General features: G+C 45.7%; 1 protein-coding gene across 1 annotated transcript; it reads right to left on the minus strand.

Annotated features, from left to right (window-relative positions):
* Positions 1–1710: 1710 nt before the first annotated feature.
* Positions 1711–6506, minus strand: LOC118670438 (fatty acid-binding protein, adipocyte). Its single transcript, XM_036337409.1, has 4 exons — positions 6350–6506; positions 3024–3196; positions 2339–2440; positions 1711–1935 (listed from the first exon to the last, which is right to left on the minus strand). The coding sequence occupies exons 1-4, from the start codon at positions 6420–6422 to the stop codon at positions 1885–1887; spliced, it is 399 nt and encodes a 132-aa protein (XP_036193302.1). The 5' UTR covers positions 6423–6506; the 3' UTR covers positions 1711–1884.
* Positions 6507–22856: the final 16350 nt, after the last annotated feature.

The following is a 22856-nucleotide window of genomic DNA, read 5'->3' on the forward strand; positions in this document are numbered from 1 at the left end:
TATGAATGGAAAGTTTGTGGTGACCTTGTGTTGGCCAAATCTATCAACACCATTTTTCCAACATCATTTGCTCATGCCATGTCTCTGGGTCACACTTTGGCAACTCTCACAATATTTCAAACTTTTATTATTATTATTATTTTATTATTCAAACTTCATTATTATTATTCTCTAGAGCAGTGGTTCTCAACCTTCCTAATGCCGCGACCCTTTAATACAGTTCCTCATGTTGTGGTGACCCCCAATTTCATTGTTACAAATTGATCATAATTAAAGCATAGTGATTAATCACAAAAACAATATGTAATTATATATGTGTTTTCCGATGGTCTTAGGCGACCCCTGTGAAAGGATCGTTCGACCCCCAAAGGGGCCGCAACCCACAGGTTGAGAACTGCTGTACTAGAGGTCTTACACAGGTAGGGCTCTTACAAAATTCTTACACAGGTAGGGCCCCTAGGCCTGCCTGGTGATCAGGGCTGATCTGTGGGATGACCAGCGGGGCAACTGGGGGGTCCCCGTTGGCACCCATCTTGGCTGGCCTGGGGCCTGTGGGCTGGGGGCAGCTCCTGTGTTGAGCATCTGCCCCCTGGTGGTCAGTGCGCATCATAGTGACCAGTTGATTTGCATATTAGGCTTTTATTATATAGGATTTCTTAAGACCTGTGATCAGCGATCTCTGATGTTACTAGGACAAGACCCTGCACCAGCAATAAGATGAGGACTTGCTGAAGGCCGAGATCATGGTCAGCATTTTTTAGCACTAAAGAACTTTTTAATTAAGGTATGTGCATTGCTTTAGACATAATGCCATTGCACACTTCATAGTGGAAACATAACTTTTGCTTGCCCTGGGAAACCCAAAATTCCATGTGACTCGCTTTATCTTGAAGGTGGTCTGGAACTGAACCCACAAAATCCCCTAGGAGTGCATGTCATCCTCCCGAACCACGGTTCGACTTTCCAGTTTCAGTTATCCAAGGCCAACTGAGGTAGGAGAATATAAATGGCAAATTCCAGAAATAAGCAACTCATCAATTTTAAGCTGCACGCCGTTCTGAGGAGCGCAGTGACACTCACCCTGTCCTTCTCTGTCCCGCCTGGGATGTGACGCATCCCTTTGTCCAGCATCTCCCCACCTGCTAGTCACTTGGTAGCATCCTGGATGTCAGATCAGGGATCCCAGTATGGTGGTGCTTGCGTTCCAGTAAGACTTATTTTACTTAGTGATGCCACAGTCACAAAACTTGTATTAAGTATATTATTATAATTGTTCTACCATATTTATTATTACTTGTGTTAGTATCTTACTGTGCCTAACTTATAAATTAAACTTTACCATAGTTACAGGTGTATAGATAAATCACAGCATTTGTGGGGCTTGGTACTCTGTGGTTTCAGGCAGCCACGGGGGGGTCTTGGAACCTATCCCGTGGAGAAGGGGCAGCTACCGCACTTTCTAAACTGCCTTCGGTCTCTGCGAGAGTTACTTGCCTGAAGACACACTAAAGAAGAACCTCACATTTCATAATAGCATGTTTATCAACTTCTACCAAGACATGGAAAATTCATGAATATTACATGTCTTACCTTGGATTATTGTGAAAAACCATATTGCTCACACCAGAAACGAAGCAATGGTACAATTTTCTATTTCTTGCTCTGAGTTAGAAGAATTCTCCGGCACAATGAAGGAATCATGACATCACCTTCTAACTCTAAAATGTTTTATTTAACCAATGCAACCACACTGAGTAAATTCTGATTGGGGGGAAGTTAGTGGCTTGCTAATTAGTGGACAATAACAATATACGTTTGGACTGTATTTCCAGCAGAATGTCAAGAGTTTGACGCAAACGTCCGTCCAGGTCACTGTCCCTCGGCTCACGCTCGCTCGTAAACTCTGGTGGAAGTGACGCCTTTCATGACACACTCCTAGACACACAAAAACATTCTTGGTCAATCTCGTCCCTTCGCTTATTGTCTCCTTCAGGCTTAGGACGGACATTTGTTCCTATATATACCTGATGTGATAAATCAGGGAGCCATGAAGACCAGGAAGATGGACGTTTCCCCCTTAAGGAGCCTCACAATCTAGATGGGGGTGAGGGTACCAGCAGAGTGCGTGCTGCAGCGTGGGGCATGCCCAGGTCAGGCAGTGCTGCCCGGCGGGGAGCATGCCCCGGCTGAGCCGCAGGCACAAAGGCAGCGGGATGAGCCCCATAATCCCAACGGAATCGCTGCTTGTGCCACAGCGGCAGCGGCGCTAGCCGCGTGTTGGGCGGAGTGGTGGTCAGAGGTGGCCCCGCAGGAGGATCGGGCGCGAGAACATACTCACCACCACGAGCTTGTCATCCACTCGCTTCCTCTTGATGGTGGTTGACTTTCCATCCCATTTCTGCACCTGCACGAGGGCGCCCCCGTCCAAGGTGATGGTGCTCTGCGGAGCGAGAGAAAGCAGGTGCGAGTTCACGTGCGCAGGGAACTCACATTACACCTGCGCCGCCCTGTGGGGCGTCCTGGGGTCATTCGAAATTCTACGTGATGAGAATATATTGCCACGAGAAATTAAATGAAAGTCAAAACAAAAACATACGCTATGTCAGAACGTCATACAAACATGCATCAAAACTGCTGTGAAAGAGTATAGATCATAAATCTCCGTTGAGATGGTAGTATCATCAGTGATTTTTTAAAATTTTCACACTCTTTGTAAACTTCCCTAGCATTATGTTACTTAACCCACTTCAAGTACTACATATATGGCAAAAATTATGTTCATTGTTTCTTAAAATAATAAGGACAATTATGTTCATCGTTTATTAAAATAATGAGGACAAGTTTACAAGAAGGAGTGGAAGTCACCAATTAAATATCCCAGGCAACAAAGTTCAGAGGGTGGGGGTCAGGGACCTCCGGCCTGTGGGGGGTGGTCTTCCCTCTCAGGGCGGCCGCTCGGCTGCTGGGGGCAGTACCTGGCCTTGGAAACCAGGCTTTCCCTCCGCCCCACCCTCACTCCTCACCTTGACTTTTCTGTCGTCTGCAGTGACCTCGTCAAATTCCTGGCCCAGTTTGAAGGAGATCTCCGTGTTTTTAAAGGTACTTTCTGACTTAATGGTGATCACATCCCCATTGACGCTGATGGTCATGTTGGGCTTGGCCATGCCGGCCACTTTCCTGGTGGCGAAGCCCACTCCTGCGGGGGGAGAGGAGAAGCGGCTTACAGCGTCCTCCGCATCTTTAAGAAAGAGCTGCGGTGTGGCTACGGGGCTGCGCACACGGGAGTGTAGGGGCACATGTGCATGAAGGGAAACGGCGAGCTTCTGGACCACCTCGTTCAAGCAGCTGCCGCAGAGAAGTAAAGAGGCGAATCTTTACAGAAACGCATGAAGCACAGCTGGCTGTGGGTTTGTCCTTTAAATCTCCCTCTGCGTTCAGATGCAGCCCCCGGGAGACCGCTGCCCCTTGTCAACCAGGATGCGCCTTCGGGAATGTGTGTGTCTTTCAGTCACTGCTCTCACGGTAATGGCCGCCTCAGCCCTCAGCCAGCCTCTGGCGTTCACTCAGTTCAAGACACACTGGGCACTGCGGCCTGGTTTGCTTAAATAAAAACGATCTCGTGTGCAAAGACAGAATCCTCACCAGGAGACTGGGGCCATTAGAGAGCTACTCAGTTAAAAAGTGCCATCCCTGCCATAACCGGTTTGGCTCAGTGGATAGAGCATCAGGCTGCGGACTGAAGGGTCCCGGGTTCGATTCCGGTCAAGGGCATGTACCTTGGTTGCGGGCACATCCCCAGTGGGGAGTGTGCAGGAGGCAGCTGATCGATGTTTCTCTCTCATCGATGTTTCTAACTCTCTATCCCTCTCCCTTCCTCTCTGTAAAAAATCAATAAAATATATATATTTTTAAAAAGTGCTATCCCTTTGGGTGCCCACAGATAACATCTCGTAGCATTTGCTGCCCAGGCTCTCACCTCACTCCACCAGGAGAGGAGATCGGATGGATCCCCCAAAGGCAAACCATTCCCTCCGTTAGTGTCATGTCAGAGCGGCGAGGTGGCCCCACCCATGCAGGCAGGGTTAAGGAGGGCATTGCAGCGACTGTGGAACTTCAACATTCAAGAAGCCACTGTTTCAGTAGGTTTAGTAATCAATGCTTTGCTTGCCAATCACCTACGTTACAAATTTCTCTTTTTTCTTAAGAGGAATCTACTTTTCTTGCCAAGGGAATGAGGTGACAACTTACTGCCGAACAGACGCAGCAGTAACGGTCTCCCCGTGTGTGTTGGGTCCCTAAAACCCGTGTACAGAGATCGCAGCTCCTGCTGTGACTGGAGGTCACTTACAGACGCCAAAGGTTAGAAATGGGACCAGGGAGAGAAATATCGAACGAAACAGCGGGGGCTGAGGCTCTGATCTAGTCCCTGCCGGAGACCTGGCTGCAGGCGGGAACACGCTAGGCTGCTTCTTCAAGTCCCGGCTCTGTTACAAAACAGAACGTCACATACAGGGAGGGAGTCAGCACAGCAGCGGCTCAGTCCACCGTGGCTCCGAGAGGCCGGCCTCGGCTAGCGTCTTCTCCACCCGCTGCTTCCTCCCTGTTGACCGGCGAAGGCGACACCTGCTTTCCGGCCGTCAGCCAGAGCAGCTAATGTAAGGAGGCATCTGATTGTCTTATCATCAGAATTTTATCGGTTTAAATGTAAACAGTAAAAGTGTGAAATGTTCCTAAAAATCAATAGCTAAGTAGCCTCAAATCCTGGCATTTCCATATCAGCACCTATTAAGTTTATGGAATCAAAATTAATTGATATTCTGGAAAGTTAGGTCTCACTCATGCTGAAGTCCCTGATTTCCATCTCTCACTATAAACAAGGAAAATAGTGGTTATAGACAAGCAAAAAAAATGCTGTGTGCCTTGGGGGAGGTTAAATCTGAGATTTAGGGAATAAATTCTAACCCCTAATAAAGACACTGTGTGCAAGTCCTTCCCGATTCATCCCTGGGTAGGATTTGGTCATGCTGGCGGTGGGTGGGGGGCTCTCAGGGTGAGAGAGGCTTGATCGGCTGCCTCCTGCACACCCCCTACTGGGGACTGAGCCCTGCGTCTCTACAACCCTGCTCTGCTCCCTCATTGCCTGGGGACCCTCACGTGGCACACTGACAACACTAGTGGAATCTGAAGACCCAGGAGCCTTCATTATCGAGGAGGAGGGATATTATGTGTGTAACAGTCTCCTTTTAAATGATGCAATAATTCTATGGCATCCCATGGGCTTGCTAGTCGCAGAAATTTTTAAGTCCTTTAAGGAACACACTCTCTAAAATTAAGACTTTTAGGGGAAAGGGGCTGGGGGCTGGGTGGAAAAGGTGAAGGGATTAAGCAAAACAAACAAACAAAAATCCACAGCCTCACAGACACAGTATGGGGACTACTGGAGGGAAAGGGGGGTGGGGGCAGGTAGGAGAGGGTAAAGGGGGAATAAATAATGATGAAAGGAGACTTGACTCGGGGTGGTGAACACACAAGACAATATACAGATGATGTATATAGAACTGCACACCTGAAACCTATATAATTGTATTAACCAATGTCACCTCAATAGATTCAAGAAAAAAGAAAAAAGAGTTTGCCCCCCACAAAAACCCCCACACATTTTAATGGATTGACATTAAGACAATAAAGTAATTGGCTAACATAAGTCTACTTTAAAAATTACAGGAAGATGAGAAATACACTGTCAAAGGACATTATTGCATGCTAGGGAATAGATATGCTTGTATTTCCAAGTTATTGCTCCTTTTTAATGTTTTTATTGATGTCAGAGAGAGGAAGGGAGTGGGAGAGAGAGTTAGAAACATCAATGATGAGAGGGAATCATTGATCGGCTGCCTCCTGCACGCCCCACACTGGGGATCAAGCCCAAACCCAGGCATGTGCCCCGACTGGGAATCAAACCGGCAACCAGCTGGTGCATGGGCAGGTGACCAACCATTGAGCCACCCCAGCCGGGCTGTTGCTCCTTTCTCTATGCCAGAAGGAATGAAAGAGAAGCAGGCAGAGAGCCAAGTAAGCCAAAGAGACCCAGGTGAGCAATCAAGTGAAGTCTTTTCAGTTCTGTAGCCCATAAAAATCCCTTTTAGACCCTTTCCATCTTGGTTCGCCTGTCATTGCGACTTTGGTCTACAATGTCTCTACCAACAAATGGTCTCACTTGCTGTTTCTGCAGCCTCGATGCAAAAGCAGCATTCCATATCCGGCCAGTGCTTCCAGAGTGGAACAGCCATAGCCACTATTGCCCAGAGAACAGGGTATGCATCCAGCCCGCCCCCCACGTCTTGCTTACCCACTTCTTTCATGTAATCATCGAAGTTCTCACTGGAGACCATTTTCCAGGTACCTACAAAGGCGTCACACATTTTGCGTGCTGTCCGGGACTATCTGCCAGGTGGGAAGAAGCTGCTGCCCTCGGGACGGTGCTGTGTCTGTCTGAGTCCCGGAACGTCCTTTTAAAGATGCCCGGAACACGTGATCGGAGGAAGGACCAATGGGGAATGATGTCAGACCATTTCCTTCTCTGCCGGACTCTACATTTTCCCTCTGAGTCATGCTTCTCACAGAAATTTCTCAACTTTGGTTCTCCCTGGCAAACGGTCGCTGGACTGAGAGTACAGATTATTTTTAACTGCTCATGGAATCTGTTAAACACGCCTGTTTAGAAGGTTTTAATCCTTGATGCATTGTGTTTCCCCCTATTATTTTCAGACACATTTATCCCAGTGGAGAGCACAGCCAGGTAATTATCTCAGGATGAACTCTGACCCCTTTTTCTGGAGTTTCTATTAAAATTACAATTAAGTGGCTATTTTGAATTGAGGAACATAAAAATTACCTTGGGGATTTTTAAGTCACCAGAAAGGCTCTTTGGAACAGTGCTCTCAGGAATTGGCTGCAATTAAAGCAAAGTAAGTAATGGCACTTTAAAGTTCCCCAGGTTTCTCATTTAAAACGTTTTGCATGAATAAAGAAGGAAAAAGTAACTTCAATTAATCCACTGGGAATCTAGACTGTAGGATTAACTGATAAATAGTAATTTAGCCTCCCTCCTTTATCCCCTAATAAATTAGCCTCCCTCTCTTATCCCATATATATTGGATTAATTTTTACACACTCCTTAAAGAATAGGCCCCCATCCAAAACATACTCATCACACTGAGAAAATGTATTCATTTCCTAAATTACATTATAAACTCTAAATTTATCCAGATCTAAAAAGTGTCCCTTAAAAATGATCAGAGTGGCCTGGCCAGAAACCGTCAAAATCTCAGTTCCTTCTTTTAACAGAATCACCTGGGCGGCGGCTCTTCTGGAGCCCGCCCGCCTCCCCAGAGCCATGGCAGCCCTTCGCGCGGCCCCCGGACCCACGTCAGCACCCCGAGGGCTTCCCCACGATGTTTGGGGCGGAGAGCACAAGAGTCATGTCTGATGGTTGCCTTTGTAGGCAGTACAGAGATCATGTCCGTCCGCTGTGGAGAGCTGCATAGATTCAAAGACTGTGAGTGATGTACACTCCGGGGGCCGGCTTGCTATGATCAATCCCTCTGTTCCCATGGAACAAGTAAATGAAAATGACCAATCTGAATACAGAGATAACTGTGTGATGCTCTAAATTAATAATTGCTTTGTTTTGTTTTTGTGTTGTTTTGCTTTTAAAACTATTTTTAGAGAAGTTTGAGGTTTACAATAAAATTGAGAGGAAGGTACAGAGATTTCCCATACACCTACCATCCCTACACTCCCGTGTACACCCTCCCCCATCATCAGCATCACTCAGAATAGCACTTTTTCTTTCTTTCTTTCTTTCTTTTTTTTTTTTTTTTTTTTTTTTTTTACCAAGGATGAGCCTACATTGATACATTGTAATCACACAACGCCCAGAGTGCACCCTCGGGTCCACTTTTGGTGTACATCTCATGGGCTTGGACAAATGTCACCACTGTAGTGTCATACGGAGTCGTGTCACTGCCCTAAACACCTTCTGTGCTCTGCCTCTCAGCACTCACCCCACCACCGTTGCTATCTTTATGTCTCCGTAGGTTTACCTTTTCCAGAATGTCATAGAGTTGGAATCATACTGTGTGCAGTCTTTTCAAATTGGCTTCTTTCACTTACTAATATGCATGTAGGGTTCTTCCATGTCTTTCCGGGCCTGGATAGCTCGCTCCTTTTCAGCGCTGAATAATATGCCATTGCCGGTTGGGCAGTGTGTTCACCCACTCACCTACTGAAGGACATCCCGGTTGCTTCCAAGGCTTGGCAGTGAGGAACAAGGCTTGGCAGTGAGGAACAAGGCTTGGCAGTGAGGAACAAGGCTGCGGGAGGCACCCCGGGCAGGTCTGCATGTGGAAGTGAGTTTCGAGCTCCTTTGAATGAACACCAAGGAGCATGGAGGCTGGACAGTAGGTAAGAGTACGTTTAGGTTTGAAAGAAACCACCAGACTGTCTCCCAGCGTGGCTGCACTGTGTGCGCTCCCACCGGCACGGAGCCTGAATTCCGGGTGCCCCACATCCTCGCCAGCATTGGGTGCCGTCGTGTTCTGGATTTTAACCACCTGACAGGTGTGCAGAGGTGTCTCGTTGTTTGTCCCTGCATTTCCCTGATGACATAGGATGTGGACATCTTTTCACCTGTGTGCTTGCTTTCTGTGTGTCTTCTTTGGTGAGGTGTCTGTTTAGGTCTTTGGCCCATTTTTTAATTGGGTTGTTTGCTTTATCATAGTTGAGGTTTTTAAAATTAAAATGTATTTGACAGATAACATTGTACAACTTTAAGGTATACAACATGTTAATTTGATGCAGTTATGTATTATAACATGATTGCCTGTGTAGTGATAACTAGCACCTCTATCCCATTATCTAATTATCCTTCCTTGTTAGTGATTAGAACCATTAGGTTCTTAGTCTCTCGGCAAATTGATGATTACAGCACAATATTGTTGCTGTCTGTGTTCACCACGCTGTGCACTGGATGCCTGGGGCTTGTTTGCTACTCTTATTGTTGGGCTTCTTGATTGCATATTTCAGATAATAGTCCTTTATCAGGTAGGTATGTCTTTTGCAAATATTTTATCTTAGTCTAAGAATAATGGTTTACTTTTCAAAATATATGTTGATGCTTTACTTTTAGTAACAAATCACTTCAATCAGATCTTCAAATGATTGTCACATATGAATATACGTCACATGTATTGTAACACTGCAATGTAAATGCAGTGTTTAGAGAGGGGCTGTTCAATATTATCATCGCTGGTCAGCCCTGGATACTTGAAATGTGGCTAATGTGACTGAGAAACTATTTAATTTTCCTTCATTTTAATTAAAATTTAAGAAACAATCCTTTTTAAATGTTCTTCTTTTTTAATTTTTAAAATGTATCTTCATTGTTGATAGTATTTCAGATGTCCTCTTTCCCCCATTCACCCCTTCTCCCCACTCCCACCCCCTCCCCAAGCCTTCACCACACTACTGTCTGTGTCCTTAATTCTCTTGTTTGAAAACTTTTAAATATCTCTGGGAGAACTTGGGTATGTGAATCAACTTTTCAACTGTAATGTTATGAAGTCTGGATGCCTGTCAACTACTTCAAAAGAAAACTTAGAGTCTGAATCGAGGTGTATTGTTACTATAAAATGCATGCTGTGTTTTGAGGACAAGAGGAAGTAACAGTGAAATGTCTAATTAAAGATTTTACACGATTATATGTGGGAATGGCAAATCTTAGCTGTGTTGGGTTAAATAGAATATATTACTAAAATTAATTTGACCTATATCCCTTTTACTTTCTTAACATGGAAACTATAAAAGTTTTGAGAACATATGTGGCTCACTCTGTGCGTCTGTGGGCAGCACTGTTTTAGGGACCATGATGACATCAGGTTGCTCTGATTATTCAGCAGGTGTGTCAGCAATTTGCTAACCACTGGCACCTGCTTGCTTCCACAGGGCAATGGGAGCAGTAGTAACCTGTAGGAAAGGGCCCCGGGACTTAAACAACAATGGGAGAATCAAGATGTGAGAGGGAGTTGAGTCTACATGAAGAAACTCCACGTTATCGGTTGGGTAGAGTCACCGAATGGGCTGTCAGAGTTACATAGTTAAAGGCATGTGAAAGGCAGCTCCGTTTATGTTCCAAATGCATGGGCCATCCTGTGGACCCCATAAGAGTGGGGGACCCCAAGGTCGTATAGCATTGAATTATTTTTGTAGGACTCTCCTCAGATGCCACCTTATTCCCACAGCTGTCCACTGACACTGTGGGGATAGATGGTTACTTGATGAGGGAACATTCTCTCTTATCCACGCAGCCAAGAGTAAGTCTTAGAAACTGCGGTAAGATACTTAGGGAGGATATCCTTGAAGAATACCCTCGCTATGTATGAATGCAGGGTCATAATTAACCCAAACGTTGGTGCTCATCCTTTCTTGAAAACTACTAGAAATTATACAGTTCACATTTTCAAACCTGATTTCATCGTATAAAGCTCACCCTGGCAAATAATTTTTACAAAATTTTTTTTTGCAAAAGAGCCCACTGCATGGAAGAACATATTTGCCAATGTTACATCTGATAAGGGTTTAATCTCCAAAATTTATAGGGAAGTCATACAACTTAACAAAAGGAAGATACACAATCCAATCAAAAAATGGGCAAAGGACCTAAATAGACACTCCTCAAAAGTGGACATACAGAAGGCCAAGAGGCATATGAAAAAATGCTCAAAGTTGCTAATCATCAGAGAGATGCATATTAAAATGGCAATGAGGTATCACCTCACACCTGTCAGAATGGCTACCATCAACAAATCAACAAATGACAAGTGCTGGCGAGGATGTGGAGAAAAGGGAACCCTAGTACACTGCTGGTGGGAATGCAGACTGATGCAGCCATTAGGGAGAACAGTATGGAGTTTCCTCAAAAAAATTAAAATGGAACTCCCATTTGACCCAGTGATCCCACTTCTAGGAATATATCCCAAGAAACTAGAAACACCAATCAGGAAAGATATATGCACCCATATGTTCTAGCCGCACAATTTACCATAACTAAGATTTGGAAACAGCCTGTGTGCCCATCAGCAGATGAGTGGATTAAAAACCTGTGGTACATCTACACAATGGAATACTACTCTGCTATAAAAAAGAAAGAACTCTTACCATTCACAATAGCATGAATGGACGTGGAAAGCATTATGCTAAGTGAAATAAGCCAGTCAGAGAAAGATAAATATCACATAATTTCACTCATTTTATGGAATATAATGAGCAACATAAACCAATGAACAAAATAGATCCAGAGATATAGAAAAATCAAATAAACCGTCAAACCTCAGAGGGAAGGTAGGCATTGGTGAGTTTTAGACCAACAAGTGTGGCAGAAATCTGTGTTGAGCAAAGATAGATAGGCACTAGAAAAGGGGGTTGTAGAGCATACAGATTCTCTTACAAGGCAAGGTTTAAGAGACAGCGAGGGGCTGAGCAAAGGGAAAGGCAGAGAGTGATGGGTAAGCAGGGGAAGAAATTAAGAAATGATGTAGAACCTGGTTCGATTCCCGGTGAGGGCACATGCTTGGGTTGGGGGCTCTATCCCCAGTATGGGGCAAACAGGAGGCAGCCAATCAATGATTTGTTCTCATCATTGGTGTTTCTATCTCTCCTTCTCCCTTCTTCTCTGAAATCAATAAAAATCTATTTTTAAAAAATGATGTAGGGCCCTGGCTGGGTAGCGTGATTGGTTGGAATGTTGTCCCATGCACCAAAAAATAAATAAGGTTTCAGGTTCAGTTCTCGGTCAGGCTACATACCTGGGTTATGGGTTCAATCCCCTGTTGAATTGCATAGGCAACGGATCGATGTTTTGCTCTCACATTAATGTTTCTCTCTCTCTCATTTCCTTCTTCCTTGGGTGAGGGTTTTAAAAGAACAAGAAAAGAAATGATATAGGACAAAGAACCTATAGGATAATATAGAGAGTGCCTTTCTTTGGGGGAGCCTGGCCCATAAACATCTCCCCGCACCTCCCACAGGGGTGCCCAGGCCTTTGTTCACGAATACTCCCATGCAGCATGAACATGCAGCCTCTTCCCCAGAGCTGTGGGCCAGGGGTCTTCAGTGACGGCCTCGCTTCCCTTCAGGAATGTGGAGCCTGGGGACACCGCCCCAACCCCTCAGTGCTGACCGAGGCCAGGAACGCCCTAGCCCAGCCGCCTGCCTGCACTTTGCTCCACTGTGGACAGCGTCCATGGAATGCGTCCCCCTGACCTTTGCCTGTGTTTATTTCTTTTGGAGGAAATGAGGGTATTTTTCTAAAAATTTTTAGATTGAAGAGGAAACGTACCCAATCGCTGGATAATAAGGGCAAAGCTGACGAGAGGAAGTGTTTTCACAGTATGTGTGGTGGGTACGTCGCTGCTCAGGCCAAGGCTCTCCTTTTCTTGAAACAAAGCTTCTAGCCATCATGCATTATTGTGACCCATGTTTGGGGTTTGTCAGAGTCTAAGATGAAATGCGGGTGGGAAGTTTGGTCGCTTTATTTGGTTCTCTCACCCACAGCGCCCTGGGGACACTGACTGTGAGGATCTTTTCCATCTCGTATCCTCCCTTCAAGAGGCAAAGGAAAGGTGCCTGTGCGTTGTGTCCCATTCGTTGGACATATGTCCACAGAGACCATTGACTCTGACCTCAGAATGGTGATGGTTGTAGAAAGAGTGAGGAGCCGGCAGGCTGTGCCCAGGTGAGAAGTGGTGGCTGATGACAGGCTTGGCCGCGGCTCCACATGTGTGACTTCTTCACGTGCCCTCTTGCCCAGGGAATGAGTCTGCGTCCTCAGCATGGCACGTGCAAGTGGGAACCAGCAAAGGAGCTGGCGGACCACTTTCCGCACGCAGCGCGCGCCCTCCTTCGTCTCTGGGTAAGAGGAGCCTCCTTATAAAGAACCGACTGTAGCAATAAATTAACTAGAGAAACCAGAAGGAATGTACCACCGAACCAGGTGTGAGAGCAGAAGACATCACCAAGACATGTCCAGGGACAGGCGGAAGCACACGTGCGCACGTGCATACACACACACACATGCACACATACACATGCATGCATGCACACATACACACAAATACTAGTACATGCACACGTGCACATACACATGCATGCATGCACACACGCGCACACACATACACGCTCAAAGTTTGTTCTCTGCTTTGTGTTCATTTAACGTGAAGTTATTCCTCCCCTAGCACCCACTATGAGCCCTTTGGGGGTCGGCACCATTGCTTGGAGAGCCCAAACGTAGCCTTCTGTACGACATGGTAGTTCTGTAGAGTTCAGTGCTGAATTAGGAGGAAACCAACCAGATTGGTTTAGAGCATATTCAGGTATAAAAGACAGCTAATGTCATTCTATTACTGGAAGTATTTGCATTTTATTAGCAGATCCTGATTAACCTCCACAAAATTTGTGACAGAACCAAGGAAAGACTTCAGGGGTGGGGCCTACCATTGTGCAAACCCGTCTGACTCAGGCTGTGGTCTCTGGAATCTGCCCCTTGGGCCATGAGACCTCTTTTCAATCCGCAAGGAAAGGGCACTCCCATCTTGTCCACATGTCGCTCATCACCTTGCTTTTACCCATCCGGCACATTTACATTTGACATGCTCTTGCAAACTGCACACAGATTGTGGGATTTAAATTACTCGGAAGAACTGAATGCAAAGAAGATTTCAGGCCTGTCGTCATGCAATGTCTCTTGGGTGCAGTCTGTGCTTCACACTCGGGAGGCCATGAGGACCCAGCGCTGCCCCCAAGCAGGCACCGTGCAGCCAGGCTGTCTTGGGCAGACAGCAGGCATGGCTCCTGGTTCATGTGGGCGCCTAAGAAATGATGCTTAAGAGAGAGGAGAGGGAAGAAGAGGGTCAGGGAGAAAGGGGAATAGAAAAAGACAGAGAAACAGCGAAGAGGAAAGAGGGAGGAGGTGGGGAGAGCGCTTAGGATGGCTGGGCCTGTAGACTAATGAGAGCTGCAGCTATCGCGAGGACACCAGGCAGCAGTGGACGCCACATGGCCTTGATCGATGCTGATCAGGGGGCAGCGTGGGCAGCCCATCCCAGAAGGACTTTGATTACAAGGAATTGCAGCGTATTCTTTCTGGGAGGCACTCCTGCGTGGGACCCCACCCCTCCTCCCCCTAACTCCTCCTCCCCCCTACCTTTTCCTCCCCCTCCCTCCCCCCACCCTCTCCCACCACGAACTCTGGTCCAGTGACAAGCACAATGTCAGGCATCTGTGAACTGTTTGCCATCTGGGTGTTAACTTCCCTCTTGACGAAAATCCTCTCTCACTGGGTGAAACGTACATTCCTGTGCGCAGGGCCTGCCAAGACTCTCCCGTCTAGATGTGACTACCCCGTCACAGATTCTTGAAATGGTTTTATGCTGTGAAGATATCATCACTCCTTATCGTTTGGTTATCATTTTAAATTTTTTATTCAGTGAACACCGACATGCTTGTGACATTTTCATGGTGAGCTTCTAAAGTGCTGGTGCCCTGCAGCTAAGACGCTGAAGTTCTGTTCCCACTGCCCACCAGCACGTGGCCTTGGCAAGCCAACTGCTCTCATGGCGCTCAGCTCTCTGTGAGGCTGGAAAGCTGCATTTGATGGATTGTTTAAATTAGCAATCATCGATGCCGAGTAGTTGTGCATGTTGCCTAGCATATAACTAACTCAACTTGTGGTAGCAGTAGCAGCAGTAGTAGTAGTAGTAATAATAATAACAACAACAACAACAACCACCTACTCCTCGAAGACCAGCCACATACTTGGGGGTGAGCCCTGGGCCCGGAGGAGGGCGAACGTTTTCTCATGTAGAACAGTCTCACTCTCTCTGTGGTCTTTGGTTTTTAACTCTCAACGAACGTGGAGTGAAAGTTTAGTCTTGAGACCATAGAAAATCATGAAATTTAAAATGAGTTTTCTTGACCTCCATGAAATAAGAAATTTTTGACATAATGACATCAGAATAAAATTTTTTTCTCAAGAGATGATACTATGTTAATACCTTCTCATCATACTTTGGACAGTTTTCTTCCCAAATGGAAATATTTTTAATGTTTTTTAAAATGTTGAGAGAACCAAGATGGTGCCATAGGTTAACGCCGGAGTTTGCTGCCTTGAACAACTACTTCAAAAGTTAAACTAAAAAACGGAACGGACATCACCCAGAACCACAGGAACGCTGGCTGAGTGGAAGTCCTACAACTAGGAGGAAAGAGAAACGCATACGGACACTCAGAGGAGGTGCAGTGCTGAAGTCAAATTCTGAGCTGCGGAGTGCACGGAGCGGGCTGGCGGCGGAGGGCGCGGTTGGCATTTTCAATCGGGAGGGAGTCGCAGACTCTGAGCTCCAGATACGGGAAAGTCTTTAGGGACCCAGACTCAAACGGGAGAAGCGGGACTGTCTGGCTTCAGTCAGAGCGAGTGCAGCTTTCTCTCCGAGTTTTGCAGCGGGTGCTGGGACTCAGAGAGGCAGAGCCCCTGGGGACAGAACTGAGAGCCGCCATAACTGCTCTCTCCGGCCCACCCTGTTGATCCTGTGCGACCCGCCCCGCCCAAGCCCTGCACAGAGGCATTTGCCGGATAGCCTCAGGCAAAGGCTAGATTAGCACCTCCCTAGAGGACAGAAGTTCTCTCACTGCAGACACAGCTGATTCTCATAGCCACTTGGCCTGGAGGTCAAACCCTCCCTGGTATTAGCTACAACAATCAAGGTTTAACTATAAGACTGCGCACAAAGACCACTAGGGGGTGCACCAAGGAAGCATAACAAAATGCGGAGACAAAGAAACAGGACAAAATTGTCAATGGAAGATATAGAGTTCAGAACCACACTTTTAAGGTCTCTCAAGAACTGTTTAGAAGCCGCCGATAAACTTAATGAGATCTACAAGAAAATTAATGAGACCCTCGATGTTATATGGGGGAACCAACTAGAAATTAAGCATACACGGACTGAAATAACGAATATTATACAGACTCCCGACAGCAGACCAGAGGAGCGCAAGAATCAAGTCAATGATTTGAAATGCGAGGAAGCAAAAAACACCCAACCGGAAAAGCAAAATGAAAAAAGAATCCAAAAATGCGAGGATAGTGTAAGGAGCCTCTGGGACAGCTTCAAGCGTACCAACATCAGAATTATAGGGGTGCCAGAAGATGAGAGAGACCAAGATATTGAAAACCTATTTGAAGAAATAATGACAGAAAACTTCCCCCACCTGGTGAAAGAAATGGACTTACAGGTCCAAGAAGCGCAGAGAACCCCAAACAAAAGGAATCCAAAGAGGACCACACCAAGACACATCATAATTAAAATGCCAAGAGCAAAAGATAAAGAGAGAATCTTAAAAACAGCAAGAGAAAGAAACTCAGTTACCTACAAGGGAATACCCATACGACTGTCAGCTGATTTCTCAACAGAAACTTTGCAGGCCAGAAGGGAGTGGCAAGAAATATTCAAAGTGATGAATACCAGGAACCTACAACCAAGATTACTTTATCCAGCAAAGCTATCATTCAGAATTGAAGGTCAGATAAAGAGCTTCACAGATAAGGAAAAGCTAAAGGAGTTCATCACCACCAAACCAGGATTATATGAAATGCTGAAAGGTATCCTTTAAGAAGAGGAAGAGGAAGAAAAAGGTAAAGATACAAATTATGAACAACAAATATGCATCTATCAACAAGTGAATCTAAGAATTAAGTGAATAAATAATCTGATGAACAGAATGAACTGGTGATTATAATAGAATCAGGGACATAGAAAGGGAATGGGCTATTCTTGGGGGGGAAAGGGGTGTGGGAGATGCGGGAAGAGACTGGACAAAAATCGTGCACCTATGGATGAGGACAGTGGGTGGGGAGTGAGGGCGGAGGGTGGGGCAGGAACTGGGAGGAGGGGAGTTATAGGGGGGAAAAAAGAGGAACAAATGTAATAATATGAACAATAAAGATTTAATTAAAAATAAAAAATAAAAAAATAAAATGTTAATACATTTGATACAAAAATTTAAGCAATATAAACATATATGAGAGAGTAATTGTTCCTCTCTCCAGATAATCACTTTTAATGATTTAATGAATATTCTTTCAGTGTTTTATTTATGCATATGCTAAGGCACAGAATATAAATACGCATTTTTATGAAAGATGTTGGATAATATGCCAAGACTTAGTATGTATGTATTCCTCCATAGCTTTTATCTTCAATTATAAGACGCCAGTCATCTTTTCATGTAAATTAATATAAATACATCTCATTCTTAAAAATTGCAGTCAAGTATTCTATTTATATATGTGCCATGTTTTAACCAATATTTTTACTTTAAATTTTTTTAGTTAGCATTTTGTACATATGTATCTTGGTCTATTTACATTAATATTCCTGTAGAATAAATGCTTAGCGGTAGTGTTGACGACCCAATGGTGAACACACTTTTAGCAATTTTTATTTATTGATTTTTAGAGAGAGAAAGGCATCAACTTATTGTACCACTTACTTATACATTCAGTGATTGCTTCCTGTACAGTTCCGACCCTGACCGGGGATGGAACCTGCAGCCTTGGCTTATCAGAGGACGCTCTAACAACTGAGCGACCTGCCAGGGCCTGGGTGTACACACTGTAGATGTTAATATGTACACAGACTGAGCTGCTCTTCAAATTCCCACCAATAATCAATGAGAGTACTTATTTGCTCTCAATAGAACGGGTTTAAAATGGGGCTTGCTTTCGGTGGGGGTTATGATTCGAAATGGTCAACATAGGCACACGGTGAGTAGATAATAGAGCACAAACTGGGGTTCCAGCAGGGAAGCCAGGGCACTGCCCAGGGCCTGAGTCAGGGCAGTCGGCGTCCTCAACACACGCTCACTGGCAGGCCCAGCGGCTGGCTGTCTGACCAAGAGCATCAAGGCCCTGGCTTAGGAAAGGCAAATGAATTCAATGAAGAAATAAGTAACATTATGTACAGATAAGACTGTTCATGGTCTTTGCAAAAATAAAATGATGTATGAGTGAAGAGCTTGCAGCAACTTTTCTTAGGGGAGTGGTTGAACCTTTTCAAATGTCAGTTAGAGAGAGGTGGAGTATTGTCCTCAAATCACGTGTTTCCATCTGCTTTCCAAATAATGAGGCAGGAAAATGACAGTGACTATACTTCGGCCATAACTACTCTCTCAAGATTGATCAAGACCTGCTTACAAAGTCTGTTTTTTTCATTTGAGCTTCCTGAGCAGTTGAGAGTTTGCACTTATGGTTCCCAACAAGATGATTTTCTTGATTAGTAAGTATAGGAAGCAGGTTTAAAATATTGTGCTGATTGATGATGACTCCCTCACATTAAAAAAAAAAAAAATTGTAACACCCTGGACAGAGAGCTTAGTTGGTTATGTACGCCAAGGTTGCAGGTTCAATCCCCTGTCAGAATCCACCAATGAATGCATAAATAAGTGGAACAACAAGTCAACGTCTCTCTCTCTCTCTCTCTCTCTCTCTCTCTCTCTCTCTCTCTCCTCTCTCTTTCTCTCACTCATCAATAAAAAATTGTTAAATTGTATTCTTCTGTGATAAAAAGACTTACCGTGACTCCAATTGTCTTAGAATGCTTATTCTCTTTGGTGTGTAAGTTGAAGAGTGCCTTACCTCCATTAAAGACCATGTTCTGTAAACAGGTTCATCAGTCAGAGAACTATGTATCCTAATCCAATGAAGTGCAAACCTGCAAAGTGTGTGAGCATAGGAGAGGTACCTTCCCTAGCATAGGACTTTCTTTAATGTGGAAAGAGACATAGAGAAGAAGCTTCATAAAATGTGACGTAAAATTCAGGAAGCTGGAGTGCATTTCCTAAAGTTAAGATTTCCGTGCCTGAGGTGCACCCCTGGGACCCTGGTGAGCATCCGTGCTCACAGGGCGAGCGTCCACCAAGAAGAACTGTTTTCCTACACAAAGACACCATTCATCAGACCATCACTCATCAGGGCGTATGGATGAGCACAAACGCTGAAAATGCCTTAGAAAGCCCCTGTGCAGGATCGCTACCCATGTCAGAGAGTGGGACTTGGGAAGCTCCAGGCGGAACTATCCACCTCAGACAAATGGTCACTCCATGGTCATCTGAGTGGACTAACCATCACGTGTGTGTGTGTGAAGAATCGGGAATTCTTTGACCGGAGTTGACTTTTTTCCAGAGATTTTCTTTACCTCCTTTCTTCCCTCTTTCCCTCTGGAGAAATCATTGAGTGCTTTGGTGAAAAACAAACAAACAAAAACCCAGCAACTGTGAAGGTCGCGAATTTATTTATGTCTTGAACCCAGTGCTCATCCCAGCACTGACATTTCTAGCTTAACATGTGTGTTCGCCCTGGGATAGCCCTTGGCGTGTACTTATGTTCTGCAGAATTTTCTTAATTATTTCTTAAGTTCTCAAGGAAAAGAGTTCTGGCTTAGGGGAAAGCATCTATTGTAAAATACGTATTTTGCCCTTTGTGCCTCGCCATGCTGTGTGTGAGTTTCATAAAATGTGTGTGTGGTTTTTTTGTGTTTTTCCTGGTTTGGCCAAAGGAAGAAGTCAGCCTCCTTTCAGCACTATGAGCCGGCAAGGGCAGGCGCCCGAGCAGCCCCCGCGTGGCCAGCGCACATTTCCCTTCACCCGAGTTTCTCCAGGGCCTCAATTCCCAGTCGCCCTAAAACTTGGAAGCAGCCACTTCAGCCCTCGCCCTTTCCCCTAGTTATCGTGCCAAATTCTGCAAATGTCACCCTTGCTTCTTCCCAAATCACGCCCCGTGCCATTGTCCTCACTCCCATCGAAGTGGCTCCCCGTGTCCTCTGACACACTTTAAGCTCCTCGGGGCTGCAGGACACGGACTATTTTAAATCAAGTCAATGAAAGTCTCGCTTCCCACTTCCATGCTTTTTATTCTGGTCCACGCATTGTCTCTATTCAAAAATAGCACTCTCTCCGAAACCCACAGAGCAGTAGTCCAGAGGGCAGCCCACCTCTCAGAGCTGCAAAAACATGTTACATAAAACCTTAGCGGATGGATCTTCTTAAGAGGACATCATTCCTGTTAACTGTTGGATACCTGCCCAATGGTATGACTTGGAAATGCAGATGAAACATCTTAAGTATTAGAAGAAGGCTAATGGTACTTTATGGTACTTTTACATGTAGTATGTAGGCTCTTTGATGTTTTTAAATTAATATATTAAAAAATTTATATTTTTGCTTGCTGTTGAGGAAGCATTTTTTAAGAGGATAAAATCCACTCCTCGTGCCTTTTTTTCTCTCCGTAAATGGAAATACTGTCCAGAAAACGCTTTGCAGGGCACTTGGTAATTGACAACAGCCACAGCTTAGTAATTAGCAACCTTCTGAAGAGCTGGCATCTTTATTCATTTATAGCAGCACACGATGATTTACTCACTCAGCCAGTACTTACTCAGTGCCCACTGCATGCAAAGTGCCTCACGTTAAGTCAGACAGTCCCACACTCACTTGCTCTTTCTATAGGAGTTAAACGGACCAGTGAGATAAACCTCATAGAGCAGTGGTAGTTAGCTAGTACATAACAGCGGCTACGAGAAATTTTGCTTTTATTAATGTTAGTGGTGATAACACTGAAACGTGGTTACAGTCTCAGGAAGACCAGGCTTCACAGTCAGGAATGCTGCCAGGGCCAAGGGAGGGGCGGGGCAGGTGTGCGCAAGGTCCAGAGGCCTCGTGCTCTGCCTGGAAGGTCGCAGAGTCCTGACAGGAAGCATCATCTTTCAGTCCCAGGTTGGATGTTGAGGGTCCAGCCGACAGTCGTGGGAAGGATGAGGCTGGCAGACCACGTGACTCGGGGCGAAGGCCCAACAGGAATGAGTGAAGGCTCCGTGAAAACCCCCGGGACACCCCTTCCGAGGACGTGCAGGGGTAGGTTAAGAGGAGATTCTAAGCTGTAGAACAAGCATGTCAAATTCATGGTCCACGGGCTGCATGCGGCCCACAACAAATATTTTTGCGGCCCAACCAATATAACAGTATGTAAGAAACGTTTTAATAAAAATTTCATAACTTAATTTTCATAACATCCTGTTATACATAATTATTAATAACGAACTACAACGTTCGCTAATGACTGATTACTATAATTGTGTTGCATTCATTCATTTCCCTTCTGCGCCTTACACGCAGGCGCACCATTTCTCTCCACTATTATTAGCAGCGAATATTTTAGCAGCCGGTGGCCACGTCATTAGTCTTGGACTGACTTGTTTGGTGTGCGCAACAGGAAATATTTTGCTTTCAGAGAAGAAGAAAAATAGGTTTATTTGCGTTACGCTTATTAATTTGTGCAGTTATTCAGTGTCTGGTAAGTTAATGTTCAAGAAAAAATATTAATTTTTATTAAAATGTTCTATTATTTTATGTGAATGATTACCCATTTACTTCAGCCCTTTGTATTCAGCATGTCTCTATGAATAAGCCTATGTTTCTATGAACATTGAAGCATTTGTTTTTTTGCGGCCCACAGAAACTTAAACCTTGTTTATTTGGCCCGTGGTAGCCTTAGAGTTTGACATATTTGCTGTAGAGATCTGAAGATGACAAATCCTGGAGAAGCACGATTTGCCTTTTATGAAATCCATTCCAGCACTCAGTAGAAGCTGGAGCCGAACTCATGCTGGGGAAAGACAGGCAGGCGAGCCGGGGAGACCCCTCGGGCCAGGCCAGCCGGGAACTGCTGAAATAGCTGGGGGGCAGGAGCATCTGTCCGTCTCTGCTCTATTCACTGGGACTCTCCCTGCTATCCAGCGCCAAGGGCCGGGAATCTGGTCCTGACGGGCGTGCGTCCATCTCTGCCTGTAGCGCTGGTCTTGTGCAGGTGCAGGTTCAGGGGGGTGGGTGTGCAAGAGCTTTGCGACTAACCCCAGACAGGCCTCTGCTGAGCCTCAAATAGGCCACTCTCTCTGCCCCTCTGCTTCTTTTCGCTAACCCCTGAGTGGAACAGTGGTTCCTGGAGGGAACTCCTGCTTCACAGGCACCGGGGCGGCTGGGAGCAATCCAACCTGCAGACCCACCGGGCTACAGAGTCCCCTGGAGGCAGACAGGCATCAAGCCTGAGCAAACCCCCGCAAAGGCCACTGGACAAGGGGGTCTTAAACTCAACAATCACCCACTGGCGTGGGCACCTTTTATAACACAGCCTTTGAGACCTCGTCCCTCCATAGAGCTACAGGTCTGGGCCAGCGGGAAGTCTGGACCCAGCGCACCCTCCCCTGGCTGGACGTCATCGGATTGGGGCACCAGGGCCTATCCGGCTTCCTGGTAAATTACCTGCTGCTGCTGAAATAAATGAAATAGGTACAACCCTTTGCTGGTGCAAGGACAAGGGGCGGGCTGAGTGGCCATTTTATTGAACTGAATTACTAAAGAAAGATTTTGAAAAGCAAAGAGGCCAAAGTAGAAGAGGACGTTCCTTCTCACACCTTGTTGCTGAGCAGGGGCCCTGAGGAAGCTGGGGCAGAGGGAGGGCCACAGCACTTGTACCTGAGGCATCGCTAGGTGTGCAGTTGGCAGAAGACACCTGACGTGGGACAAAGAATTGCTTTGCTCTAATCACTGGCATCAGAGCCCTTTCCCAGCTCCTCTCCCACTTGCCTGAGGAGCAAGGGGAACTCCCTTCAACCACACAAGGCCTGTGCTTCCAGTTCAAAAATCCAGGATCTCGTGTGTCCACTTGCTCATCAGCCAGAGTGCGTGAG

This window comes from Myotis myotis, unplaced genomic scaffold, assembly GCF_014108235.1.
Source record: "Myotis myotis isolate mMyoMyo1 unplaced genomic scaffold, mMyoMyo1.p scaffold_m19_p_16, whole genome shotgun sequence".
NCBI classification, from domain to species: Eukaryota; Metazoa; Chordata; class Mammalia; order Chiroptera; family Vespertilionidae; genus Myotis; species Myotis myotis.

Bases quoted from the DNA above. Each gene is read 5' to 3' on its own strand.
- LOC118670438 (XM_036337409.1), bottom strand. From the start codon at position 6,422: ATGTGTGACGCCTTTGTAGGTACCTGGAAAATGGTCTCCAGTGAGAAC. The intron at 2,441-3,023 runs GTGAGGAGTGAG...CTCGCTCCGCAG, and splicing joins CAGACGACAGAAAAGTCAAG to AGCACCATCACCTTGGACGG. The intron at 1,936-2,338 runs GTGAGTATGTTC...TTGTGTGTCTAG, and splicing joins TGGATGACAAGCTCGTGGTG to GAGTGTGTCATGAAAGGCGT.